The sequence below is a fragment of the Mobula hypostoma genome, chromosome 27 (assembly GCF_963921235.1).
Source record: "Mobula hypostoma chromosome 27, sMobHyp1.1, whole genome shotgun sequence".
Classification (NCBI taxonomy): domain Eukaryota; kingdom Metazoa; phylum Chordata; class Chondrichthyes; order Myliobatiformes; family Myliobatidae; genus Mobula; species Mobula hypostoma.
In genome coordinates this window covers 14,897,910-14,911,456 of record NC_086123.1, presented here as the reverse complement: position 1 = coordinate 14,911,456, position 13,547 = coordinate 14,897,910, and the positions used below count along the sequence as shown (strand labels likewise).

General features: G+C 40.6%; 2 protein-coding genes across 2 annotated transcripts in view; one reads left to right on the top strand and one right to left on the bottom strand.

Annotated features, from left to right (window-relative positions):
- ascc2 (activating signal cointegrator 1 complex subunit 2) overlaps positions 1 to 8,487 on the top strand; it is a 51,112-nt gene extending 42,625 nt beyond the window's left edge. The window contains exon 19 of the mRNA XM_063034482.1: positions 4,391 to 8,487. Coding sequence (XP_062890552.1) covers positions 4,391 to 4,565 — 175 coding nt within the window. The 3' untranslated portion in view covers positions 4,566 to 8,487. The remainder of the gene's footprint in view (positions 1 to 4,390) is intronic.
- Positions 8,488 to 9,710: 1,223 nt separating this feature from the next.
- On the bottom strand, positions 9,711 to 13,396 carry LOC134338567 (cytochrome b-c1 complex subunit 9). Its single transcript, XM_063034485.1, has 2 exons — positions 13,192 to 13,396; positions 9,711 to 9,969 (listed from the first exon to the last, which is right to left on the bottom strand). Exons 1-2 carry the CDS (start codon positions 13,330 to 13,332, stop codon positions 9,919 to 9,921), a joined length of 192 nt encoding a protein of 63 aa, XP_062890555.1. The 5' UTR covers positions 13,333 to 13,396; the 3' UTR covers positions 9,711 to 9,918.
- Positions 13,397 to 13,547: the final 151 nt, after the last annotated feature.

Below are 13,547 nucleotides of genomic sequence, written 5' to 3'. Positions count from 1 at the left end.
AAAAAAAAAGATTCCAGGAGACCTATGCCAGGATACAGTATACCTGCTCTTGGCTGGAGTAGAATTTAACTGAACTACTTGCGTTTGTGTCTGAACCAGTGAGAGATGAGGGACTGTTGCACTCTTGTCTGGACAGAAGCATGGCTTCAAGACAGCAGAGCAGACTTGACTATCCAGCTAGAAGGGCTAATCTCCTTTCAGGTGGACAGCAAGATTTGGGGAAGGAGGTCTGTGTGTCTATGTCAATAAGAACCGGTGTGTGAATGCCTCGGTAGTAATGGCCCAATGCTCATTGCAGATAAGTGTATTTAATGGTGAAGTGCAGGGAACTCTCAGCCACTATGATTATCGCTGTTTACATCCCCCCCCCACCCCCGTGCTATTGCTGGGGAAGTGCTGCGAAGTTCCATGGTGCAACCTGCAACCTTGAAGCCACTCACCTTAATGGTGTTTTCATTGTTGCTGGGAACTTCAAACATGCCAACTTAAATAGTCTTGCCAAAGTTCTACTGGCATGTCAACTTCACAACCAGAGGAGAGAATATATACCAATATTTGTTAAGCCTACATGCCTATCCCTTGTCCTCACCTCGGATACTCAGGCCACACATCCACTTTGCTAATCCCTGCATGCAGACCACTGGTTAAACGAATTAAACCAGTTCACAGGGAGATCAACAATGGTGAATCGGCAAACAGAGGTAGAGAGGCTTGTTAAATGGTGCACAAACAACAACCTGAGTCTCAGTGTGGATAAGACAAAGGAGATGATTGTGGACTTCAGGAAGGTGCAGATTGACCACTCTCTACAGCACATCAATAACTCTGCCACAGAGAGGGTGAAGAGCACAAAGTTCCTTGGTGTACTGTTAAAGGAGGATCTAACCGGGATCCACAACATCTCCTCAGTAGTCAAGAAGGCACAAAAGCATCTGCACTTTCTGAGGAGGTTGAGTCCTGCATGGCTCCCCACCCCCACTCTAACAACTTTCCACAGAAACACCATAGAGAGTGTCCTGCCTAGTTGCATCATTGTGTGATATGGATGTTGCAAGGCATCAATCACAAGACCCTACAGAGGATAGTAAAAAGAGCTGAGGGGATCACCAGGATCTCCTTCCCCCTCATTTGTGATATTTACCAGGAGCATTGCAGACAAAAGGACTAAAGCATTGTTGAGGATCCTACCACCCATCCTACAATCTATTTGACCCACTATTGTCAGGAAGGAGGTACAGGAGCATCTGGATAATGATTGCCAGACTGGGGTAACAGCTTCTTCCCTCAGGCTGTGAGACTAATGAATATCCTGCCACCACTGAGGTCTTGTCACTAGTACAGCAGGGTGTTTACTGTTTAGTGTTTACCTGGGTTGCACTTTTCTACATGCATTTTGAAATCTATTATTAACTTAATTTTTAGTATAATAATACTGGCTTATAATGCTGCTTGTGATATATGTTGTGTGGGTGCACTGTAGTGTGAAGGAACATTGTTCGGTTTGGTTGTCTATATGTACAGTCAGATGACAGTAAATTTAACCTTGAGTCCATTGGTTGTGGAAACAGTTCAGTTCATTATGCAAGTGAAGTTATCCCTCGTATTCAGGAGCCTGATGGTTGAGGGGTAACAGCTGTTACTGAACAGTGGTGGTGTGGTTTCTGAAGCTCCTGTACCAACTTTCTAATGGCAGCAGTGAGAAGAGAGCATGGCCTGGGTGGTGGAAGTCCTCGATGATGAATGCTGTCTTCCTGCGACAGCACCCCATGTAGATGTGCTCAATGGTAGGGTGGGCTTTACTCGTGATGGTCTGAGCTGTACCCACTAATTATTGTCGGACTTTCTGTTCAAGGGCATTGGTGTTTACATACCAGGCCGTGATACAACCAGTATCTCTCCACCACACATTGATAGAAGTTTGTCAAAGTTTTAGGCGTCATGCCAGATCTTCACAAACCTTGAAGGAAGTAGAGGCACTGCCATGCTCTCTTTGTAATGTCACTTACGTGCTGGGCCCAGGAAAGATCCTCTGAAATGATAACACTGAGGAATTTAAGGTTGCTGACCCTCTCCCCAATGAGGATTGACTGATGGACCTCCGGATTCAGCGAGAATGACACAACTGCACTTCAGGAGGACATTCAGTGGAGCCATATGGGTGGGTAGATAGATAGATAACTACTTTATTGATCCCGAAGGAAATTAGTGTCACAGTAGCATTATAAGTGCATAGATATATAAATATAAGAAGAGAAGTAGAAAGAATAAAGAAGTTATTTCAGTCTAACAGGAGGGGTGTCACCACTTCCCTGGCTACAGGTCGACTCATCATAAAGCCTTATGGCCGAGTATAAGAATGACCTCATATACTGCTCTTTGGAGCAGCGCAGTTGTCATACTGTATTACTAAAAGTGCTTCTCACGGTGACATGCAGAGGGTGAGAAACATTGTCCACAATTGCCAGGATTTTCCGTAGGGTCCTTTGTTCTACCACAGCCTCCAGTGTGTCCATTTTGACTCCTATAATAGAGCCAGCCTTCCTAATCAATTTATTGAGCCTGTTGGCATCACCCGTGTTGATACTATTGTCCCAGCACACCACCGCATAGAAGATTGTACTGGTGACAACAGACTGGTAGAACATGTGAAGGAGAGACCTGCATACTCCAAAAGACCTCAATCTCCTCAGGAAGTAGAGGCAACTCTGTCCCTTCTTGTACACAGCCTCTGTGTTGGTGCTCCACTCAAGTCTGTCATCCAGGTGCACCCCCAGGTACATGTATATCCTCACCACATCCATGTCCTCACCATCAACAGTAACAGGGAGCAGTGCAGGCTTAATCTTCCTAAAGTCTTCCTGAGTAGAACTCAGGAATAAGATAGGTGTAGTGACTGTAATGAATTATATGTCTCCCAAAAGCCAGAGTAATGAATACTTGGGTAGATCATGCACAGATGTAAAAAGAACAGAAGATTTTAATTTCACCAGTATTGACTGAGACTCCCTTTGCACCAGTGACTTAAATGTGATAGAACTTGTTAGGTGCATCCAGTAGATGGTTTAGCTTAGCATAGCAAGAGAAGACAGAGGCTGATGTGTGGGAGGAGTTTGTTTGACTGAAGGTACATGATTGTTGTTCTATAAAGATCAGTGTTGTATATAAATGACCTGAATGAAAATATAGGTAACCTGATTTTAGGTGACATAAAAGTGGGTGGAATTGCAGATATTCCAGGATGTTAAAGGATATTACAGGATATAGGTCAGTTGGAAATTTCCATGGAAAAATAGCTGATGGAATTTAATCCAGACAAGTGTGAGATGGTGTATTTTGGGAGGCCACTGTCACATGCAAACAGCTACTCGAAGCCACAGATGAGATCTGAGTGTCCAGTGGGGACTAAAGGTGAGTCAACTGTCCCAAAATGAACGTGACAAGCCCCTTTACCAGAGGTGCTAACCTTCCTGGATACCCCATACACGGCAGCATACACTGGATAAATACCTCTTGTCAATAACTATCAGGAACTAATACAGTCTTATAGTACAGTAGTAGCATTGGTAGTGTTCTGATCTGTTCTGTATTTCATTTAAATACATAATTTGTTACTAAGTTAACCCCTAATTTGACTCTTTAACTATTTCGGTGAAACTTCGGTTATTTGGCCAAAATGTACTGGCCCCAATGTGATCCAGTTAACTGGAATCCACTGTATTTAAAAATTATTTGTGTGTGGTCATTGTGTGGTCTTGCTGGGAAACCCATCTATATGAATTGCTTTTCAAACTCCCAAGGTTAGTTGTTTATTCACAAGAAAATCTGCAGATGCTGGAAATCCAAGAAGCAACACACACAAAATGCTGGAGGAACTCAGTATTTTGTGTGTTGCAAGGTGAGTTGTTTAATATGACAGACCTTTCTCAGGCTTCCATCTGATTTTTTTGTCCAGGTATGGCCTATGCTAAAAATTTTCAGTTAAAAATACTGCAGCGGACTTCTAATTGAGAACATTTTAATCAAAATTCTTCAGATTTTTACGTTGTCCTCTTTAGTTGTAATTTTTTTTGAATGATTTAGACTTTTGTGTCATTTGAGGTACATTGTAATTGCAGTGCTTATTTTTCAATAATTTTCATTCATTTTGGGGAATCTCTGGATTTTGAACTGGTCTTTAGGGAATTTATAAACATGCACACATTGTGACACTAGTTAAATTTACTGCAAATCTCATCACTGTACTGCCTTTCCAAGAATTTTCTTCTCCCATCACAATATCCCATTGTGATTGATTTATGTTAGGTTGGCTCCTCTGAATGACAAAAAATCAATTGTTTCACATTAATTATTTTCTTTTGTCTAAATAATGTCTAAAATTATATTTCTACAGGATCAAACGTGACAACGCTGCTGTTGTAGGGGGTGCAAAGGGCCAGGGACAATCCAAAGAAACACTAGCAGAAAGGAGAAAAAAGGAGACCAATAAATCTCTTCGAGCCAATCATAATCGACGATCACTAGCAGATAGAAAGCGCAACAAAGGAATGATTCCAACTTCTTTTTAATCATTATTTCTACTTAACCTTTTCGTCTTCCTTCTGTTCTGCTTTTAAAAATTCATCTTTTATCCCACTTTGATCATATGCTGTATAAATGGGCCCTTATTTTCCATAACGTTCTTTCTCAGGCAAGAGGAGCCAAATGTATTAAATATAATAAATTTATTTTTTCTCTTTTTCTGGATAGTGTTCACTCCCTTGAATATTTTGCTGCACAATCTCAATCTGACAAACGTGATGGCCAAATTTATGCTAGTCAAAACTAGACTGCAGTGATAGAATACTTTTGCAAATGTTTCAATCTGTTTGTAATTCAGTTTGATGTATCTTTAATGCATTTGTCCGTTATTGTTGGACCATGCTACAATTGAGTAATTAAGCGAATAGAACTCTTATTTAAAATTTTCTGAGAAAAGATACTTTATCCTTCATTCTTCTCCTTTTTAGGTGCACTACTGTCATGTAGTATTTAATATACAGAGAAGTTTTCTTTTCATTCTGGTTTCAAAACCTGTCATTGGTGCCAAGTTTGACCTGGCTGTTAAGAGACAGCTTGGCAGTCTTGGGTACCTAGACTATGGAAATCTTTTTTTTGCCCCTTGTTTGAAGTCTTGACTTGGACTCATGTGAAAGCATTGGGGAAAATATAAAGGATGCATGTATGCGTGACACAGTCAGTTTGCACATTGATGATTTGAAAAGAACAATAGACTAATTCTCGATTTGCAGAGTTTATGGTTTGTACTAACCAGCGGTAATTACAGAATCCACACTTAATTACAACCAATGTATTTGCATAGAGATTTACATGTGATATAAATACTTATGAAATAAAATATGTGCCATCCGTCAGTATATTTGTATTTCTTTCAATTTGAGGATGTGAACTTTGCCAACAAGGGTGGCTTTAATTGCACATTTCTGCATAGCCTCTTGCAGCTAACTGACTTATTTGTGTTGTATTTCTATAAAATGGTGTCGCACATGTGGAAACATACAATTAAACAGACAGTTTAAGCTACGGATTTTCATTTCTTTCTGCATATCCCCTAGTTTTCTGTAATTCATAAGGAGTAGTGCCAGAGTCATTGTCTGTGCTTTCATTTCTAGCAGCACAAGAAAAACTTACATTCAAATTGGTGTAAATATACATTATAAGTTAAATGAGAAATACTGGAGCTGGTTTGGGTATGAACTAAATACATTCTTATGACAACGAAAGATATCCTAAAATGATGACTGGTGATGATTCAAGGCTGGAGATTAAAATGAAACATTAAATATGGTTCATGATACAACAGGAAAGAAAGTGTAGAAGTGAAATGAAAATGATTAAAGTGTCAAAGAATTTATGACAAAAGATGACAGAGAATACAAGTCTTATAATCCACAGGGCTAGAAATTTGTGCAAGAAAGTGGCAAAAAATGACCATAGTAGATTATTAGTGATTACATATCCAGCAACAGTTAAGAATATCCTACTTGAAGACAAATTTCTTCTCTACCATCTTTAAAACAATGGTCAAGGATTTAAGATGGGCCAATTATGTCAAAATTGTTAAGACCATTAATAGTGATGATACAAGTATGAGAAGAGTTGTTTAAAATAAGGACACAAGACTGCAAATGCTGAAACTTGCTGTATGAACTCAGCAGATCAAGCAACATCAGTAGCAGCAAAGGAATGAATCATCGATCTTGATGCAGGATTTTGACCTAAAATGCTGACCAGCTCATTGCCTCCTGATGCTGTTAGACCGAATGAGTTCCTCCAGAAGTTTTTTTTTTGCTGGGTGAAATATAGTTCATCTGGTAGAACAATAAAATTCACTGACAAATCTTGATAAATGCATGATCACATGGTCATGTGGGCTGCCCATTTGATAACACGCAATTCTGTCTGCAAACTATGCAGACAGAATTAAGTGTCGCTATTCAAGTTAAGAAATCACTAATTAAGATTTTTTTTCACTTTTTTGAGCCTAGTCACCAGGATAAGCAGGAACTGCCAGCTGGCCCAGGAGAAAAAATATGCAAAGTATAAATTAACACTCTGGGACTACACTAGACTGCCATTGTTATAGGTACATCTGCTCGTTAATGCAAATATCTCATTAGCTAATCATGTGGAAGCAACTCAACGCATAAAAACATAGAGACATGGTCAAGAGGTTCAGTTGTTGTTCAGACAAATAATCAGAATGCAGAAGAAATGTAATCTAGGCGAAATGATTGTTGGTGTGATGGTGGAGTTTGAGCATCTCATAAACTGCTTATCTCCTGGGACTTTCACGCACCATCTCTAGAGTTTACAGAGAATGGTGTGAAAAACAAAAAACAATTAGTGAGCGGCAGTTCTGTTGATGAAAACGCATTAATAGGAGAGGTCAGGGGTGAAGGGCCAGACTGGTTCAAGCTGACAGTAATGCAATTAACCACCTGTTACGATAGTGGTGTGCAGAATAGTATCTTTGAACATCCAACCTTGAAGTGGATGTGCTACAGCAGCATAAGACCATACTGGGTTCCATTCTTGTACCTAAAGTGGCCACTGAGTGTATTCAGTGTCCATCAGATAATAGAGCTTTTAGGATTGTCTAACCCACGGCCCAAGGGTTTTCTGTGTCATAAATTCCTATTTGTATCGAGGATGAAATCTACATCCAATTCTTGGAATAGTTGAAGAGAATATGAGTAATACATGAGTGTCCCTGATTTGTTCCTGTTTATTAATTTATGGGATCTGAATGAAATTCTGTCAACATTTAGTGACATTGTTGTCCATCCATAATTATTCTTTACAAGTTGATAACTATCCTGAAACAGCAATCTTTGTGAAGTGCTATTTAGACCAAATGATGAAGAAAAAACAGCAACAATGTTTCTAGATCAGGACAGGTCTTTTGGAAAGACTCACAGGTGATATCCCCAAGAATACCTTCCATCACTGTAATAACTCAGAAGAGATTGCTCAGTGGATTGGATTATTGGTAGTTGCAGACAAGATGTATCTAGGCAATTTTATACATTGGACAGATGCCAATATTGTATCCAGGAACAACATGGCATGTGCCACTAGTTTTAGAATATATCTTAAGCACCCTTGGTGGGGCAGTCAGATCCCCAGTCCTGTTAGTCTTGATAGCATGGAGACTTATGTTGTCCATATATTATAACATGAACAAACCAACAAGGATAATACACTGCACGTGTATTCAAATATGTCTTCATCTGTTTCAATATTGACTTTGGTTCTTTTGTTAGGCCCTCCAATTGTCGAGCATTGAGGTGCCCAGAAGCTCTGTTTAGCTGTTTAATTAGCTACTCTCACCTACAAGTGGATGTGGCAGGATTGCATCTTTGATTTGAACCATGTGGATTGTAAATTTGCCTCGTTCTATATGACATGCAGCTGCCAATGCTTAGCATGCACAATATCCTGTTTATAGATTCGTTTCTGTTTGGTCTTGTTGTTCAACACAAACTCAGAAACAACTCTTCATCTTTCTATGGTGCAATTTGCAGCTTTTTTGCCTTAACAGCAATAACTTCAAACCTTAGCAGAGTTTTTTTGACCTCTTGCACAGAGCTGCTGCTAAGAGATTAGATGCACTGAAGTTACATAGAAACATAGAAAATAGGTGCAGGAGTAGGCCATTCAGCCCTTCGAGCCTGCACCGCCATTTATTATGATCATGGCTGATCATCCAACTCAGAACCCTGCACCAGCCTTCCCTCCATACCCCCTGATCCCCGTAGCCACAAGGGCCATATCTAACTCTCTCTTAAATATAGCCAATGAACTGGCCTCAACTGTTTCCTGTGGCAGAGAATTCCACAGATTCACCACTCTCTGTGTGAAGAAGTTTTTCCTAATCTCGGTCCTAAAAGGCTTCCCCTTTATCCTCAAACTGTGACCCCTCGTTCTTCCAGATAGTAGCCATAATGTCAGTTCAAGTAGGGATTTTCCATTAGTACTCAGCTAAAGAATTACCTATAAAATTTCCCACTGCTATCTTTCCTTGCCTTGCATCGTCACACTTATTAATTATTCTCCTATCCATCACCCCTTCATTGGGCTACTGTCTCTTCAAAAAAAACATTTATTTCTGTAATTTATCTTGGCACTGCCACAAAACAAATTTCATGTCCTATAACTCAGTGATAACAAAGCCAATTCTGAATATTTTCTAATTCTGGTGAAAACTCACTGACCTAAAACAGTATTTGTGTCATCAGAATGTTGTAAAAAAGAATTTAGAGGCAAGGAGAAATGAACACACAATTTCAACTCATTGAGGATTTTAGGTTGAACACGGAGCTAATGTTGCCCAAGTATGTGGAATCTGCGAGTATAAACAAGATTGAGACAGATTTTTGGACCACAGGGAAGTTAAGTCTACAAAGATCCGGGTATGAAAATGGGTATGAGTGGAAAGACCATATCATATGATCTTACTGGAAGTTCAAGATCTATATGGATTGCTTCTGCTAATTTCTATGTTACACGAAATCTTCCCCATCTACTCTCTGACACAAACATTCTAAAATGGATAACATTTTCTACTTTCCTTTTGCTCACCACTCTCTCCTGAGACTTAGGAGGTGAATTTCATAATTCCCTAACCAGGAAATGCAGGTCTTAATGGTTCTCATTCCCCTCAGGGAATTAGCAGGTCATTAAGTATTGAAGGAATTGGTTATTAAAGCCTTTTCAAAAATCTGATAAGAGAAAAAATGATGAGAATGAGTAAACTCAGTCTTATTGGACCCTTGGTGGGGGGAGGAAATATGTTCAAACACATGCTGAGCAAAAGATAAAAAGAAAGAAAATTTGACTAAACCTCTACTTTCCCCATATAGGTCAAAAGTTGTTGAATGCCCTCAGGAGGGTACATTATCAGAAATAAAGGAATTATTTCATTAACATAACTTCTAAAATTGACTTTAATCCTACCCTAAAGTAGTTCTAGTCATTATAAATAACAAAATGTCAAAACCCAGAAATGTACAACTCAATTTCAGCAACAATGAATAAAGGGGTCACAGTATCTGTCCATTGAAAAATATGATTGAATATACCATCTGTCCTGCCATACCTCAGTGATGTCTTTAGTGATCAGCACAGGCAAAAATGATATAAAGGCAAAAAAAAATTACAGCATTTATTTATCTCTATTAATCTTCTTAAGCAGAAGAAATCCAGCATTAATCAAATTAAAGTAATAATCCATTCTTGTAGGGGCTGTGTAGAAATCATCCAGTGAAATAAACAGCCCGAGTGGATTCGATATCAATGCAGGGCTCTTCATCAGGAGCAACGTTCAGGATGATTCAATGTTCCTTACACAATGGAATCCTATTCTTCCTCTTTGTTTTCGTAATTGTGTCTGATGTGTTTCCATAGTTTCTGCAAACAGAAAAGCTATTACTTCACTGATCTAATTTTCACCTCATTTTGTTATTAGAATATACAAACTGAAAAAATGACTATCAACTTGAAATATAAAGCAGTACCAGGATAAAGTAAATTTATAAGGTACATGAATTAATTAAGATTAATAAGTTTTCCAACAAACATCAAAGGATTGAGATCTAAAATTAAACTTGGCAGGCAGCTCAATCAAGTTCCAATGAAGGAAGTTTTGACCCAAAATGTCAAGTGCTGGTCTTTCTACAGATACAGCTTGACTCAAGTGTTTAGACCAGGGTTTTTTAACTGAGATCCCGTGACAGATCATGATGGAAAAAAAACATATTTTGAACTTCATGCAACGTGATGCTAGTGGTGGGCAGCCCCATTAGCAATCACGCAAGAGGTCTCTCAGCCAAGTATGGCAATGCGCAGTTCATAGAGCACAGCAGCTGGGGCCGTCTTCATAGTCTCAGCTCCATAAAAATGATCACCGTAGAGAACAAGCAAAATCAGCTCTCGTCCTGACCGGCACCCTGTCTTTTCAGTCTATCTGGGCCAGCATTTACATTGACTAAACAACAGAACATCGAAAGGCTCTGCCACTCTGGAGAGAGGAATGAACACTCATGGAGAGTGAGCGAAATTGCCCCTCATCTCCAGTCTTTGTTGGCATTTAAACAGCGGAGCATACCTTGCACTAGGACCCAGGTACCACTGTTGCAAAGGATTCGGGACCTTGACCATGCTTTCCAGTGACTCGCTCCAAGCCTAGATTCCGTCACCCAGCCCAAAGCCACTTTCAACCCCTTCAAATCAGTGTGGCACCCAGAGCAATCCAACCTTGTAACCAGGCCAGTTGAACGAGCATCAGAACTTCTCTGCCCAGGCACTGACTTCTCCTTTTGGTGCCCTGAGCAATCCAACCCCGCACCTGGGCCAGCTGTATGGGCATCGATACTCCGTCTGCAACACACCATCTGGGCTCATCCTCCGAACTCACCTCAGCATTGCTCACCCCTTCACTGATGGCGGCAATAATTTAACACAATTTACCTCAGAAAAGGTATTTTGAGTATTGAGCACTGGCCTTCATGGTATCTAGGACTTCTTCAAGGAGTGATGCCTCAAAAAGGCGGTGTGCATCATTAAGGATACCCATCACCCAGGTTATGCCTTGTTCTCATTGGCACTGTCAGGAAGGAGGTACAAAAGCCTGAAGGCACACACTCACCAATTCAGGAACAGCTTCATCCCCTCTGCCATCTGATTTCTGAATGGACATCAAACCCATGAACAGTACCTCTCTACTTTTTTTTAAAATATCTATAGATAAGTACACACACACACTTAATATAATTCAGTTTCTCCCCCTCTATTTTCAAGTATTGCATTGTACTGCTGTCACAAAGTTAACAAATATTGAACCTGATTCTGATAACACATACATGTACTTTGAACTTTGGCCTGTTTTTGGTTTTTGACCTTAGTTCAGAATCAGGTTTATTATCACTGGCATATAAGAACATAAGAAATAGGAGCAGGAGTATGTCATCTGGCCCGTCGAGGCTGCTCTGCCATTCAATAAGATCATGGCTGATCTGGCCATGGACTCATCTCCACCTACCTGCCTTTTCCCCATAACCTTTAATTCCCCTACTATGCAAAAATCTATCCAACCTTGTCTTAAACATATTTACTAAGGCAGCTTCCACTGCTTCATTGGGCAGATAACTCCACAGATTCACTAGTCACTAGAAAATGCTGTTTTTCCTCATCTCCGTCCTAAATCTACTTCCCCAAATGTTCAGACTATGTTCCCTAGTTCTAGTCTCACCTACCAGTGGAAACAACTTTCCTGCCTCCATCTTATCTGTCCCTTTCATATGTCGTGAAATTGGTTAACTTTGCAGCAGCAGTGCAACATATAAAAGATGATGTTACAATAAGGTGTAGAAAACAAGAGAGCAAAATAGTGCGGTAATGTTCATAAGGCTTCAGAAATCTGATAGGATATGGATGAGTCTGGTTAGATGTTGAGTGACAGAACCACAGAGGACGTCAATGGACTGTGGGAGTGCCTTCAAAAGCAGTACAACAGTTTAAGATGGTAGCTTATCATCACAACGATGGGTAATAAGCATTAAGATACCAAAAAATGAATAAAATCACTGAGTCCTTGGGATTTATTAGCTTTTAGTTTCACCAACTCTACTAGTTTCTTTGAAAAACCAATTAGACTCAATGACACAAAATGGAAAATTTATAGAGTACCAACTCTGACAAATTCTCCTTCATCATGATGTACCTCTGAACATACAGCGATTACTTTTCAAACTATCAACACCCACACCAAAGATCAAGAAAGTAAACCGGGCCAAACAAAGTACCGACATTTAAAATCTGAAAAGAGATAAGCTATCAAGAGATATAAAATTAGGAAGGATTGATAAGTTGTTTCCACTGGTGGGTGAGACTGGAACTATGGGACATAACTCAGGATTCGGGGGAATAAATTTGGGACGGATATGACGAGGAACTGCTTTTCCCAAAGAGTTGTAAATATGTGGAATTCTCTCTCCAATATCTACCTCAATAAATATATTTAAGACAAGGTTGGATATATTTTTGTATAGTAGAGGAATTAAGGGTTATGGGGAAAAGGCAGGTAGGTGGAGATGAGTCCATGGTCAGATCAGCCTTGATCTTATTGAATGGTGGAGCAGGCTCGATGGGCCAGATGGCCTACTCCTGCTCCTATTTCTTATGTTCTTATATTCAGCAAATCAAACAATATCGGGGGGGGGGGTGGGAAAGGGTTAATGATCAGGTCCACGACCTTTCTGAAAGGTCACCGACCAAAAACGTTGACAGCTTCTCCTAAAATATTTTGATTAATTCCGAGAATATTCAGCGTTTTGTTTTTAAGAAAAACGAGCATGAACAAATTAAGTATTAATGAGAGAGAGGATATAATGTGGATATTCACACGCCGGTGAATAAACAGCTACTGGTATTTTTTTTATACTGTCAGCTTGTACACATTTCATAGCCAGGTGGAACTCAGCGGTAAGGGGAGCGAGATACGGCGCGGCTGAAGGCAGGGGGGATTCAGCCTCCGAGCCCGACAGCCAAGGCCGGGCAACAAGCGGCATCCTCCCGTAGGTCACCTTCCTGCCCCTGAATGAACCCACACCCCGCTCGAAGCTGCAGCCTCACCCCTTGGTTGATGCGCTCGAAGATCGCGTCGCCGGCCTGGTCGAAGGCCCTCTCGAAGATGAAGGCCCCCGTCACGATGGTGAGCGCGAAGGTGGAGGTCCTCCTGAAGAGCAGATTGTAGGCCTCCCTCATGAGCGCCATGTTGCTACGGACTGAGCCCGCTCACCGCACGCTCCCAGCCGGCACGTCGCCCTCCGCCGCCGCCGCCACTGAGGCAAATCTTACCGCTGCCTCGCCGCCCAGTCACGTATTATTAAAAATAAACCAGCCTTTGAAGTAGAACTCCTCGTAAGTGGCTGTTGCAGCTGCATCCAACCTGCGGACTTAGGTTGGGACTACATGCTGCGGTAGAACAC

Coding starts and splice junctions, on each gene's coding strand:
- LOC134338567 (XM_063034485.1), bottom strand. CDS start 13,332: ATGGCGCTCATGAGGGAGGCCTACAATCTGCTCTTCAGGAGGACCTCC. Junction 9,970..13,191: donor TCGAGCGCATCAACCAAGGG/GTGAGGCTGCAG, acceptor TTCTGTTTGCAG/AAACTATGGAAACACATCAG.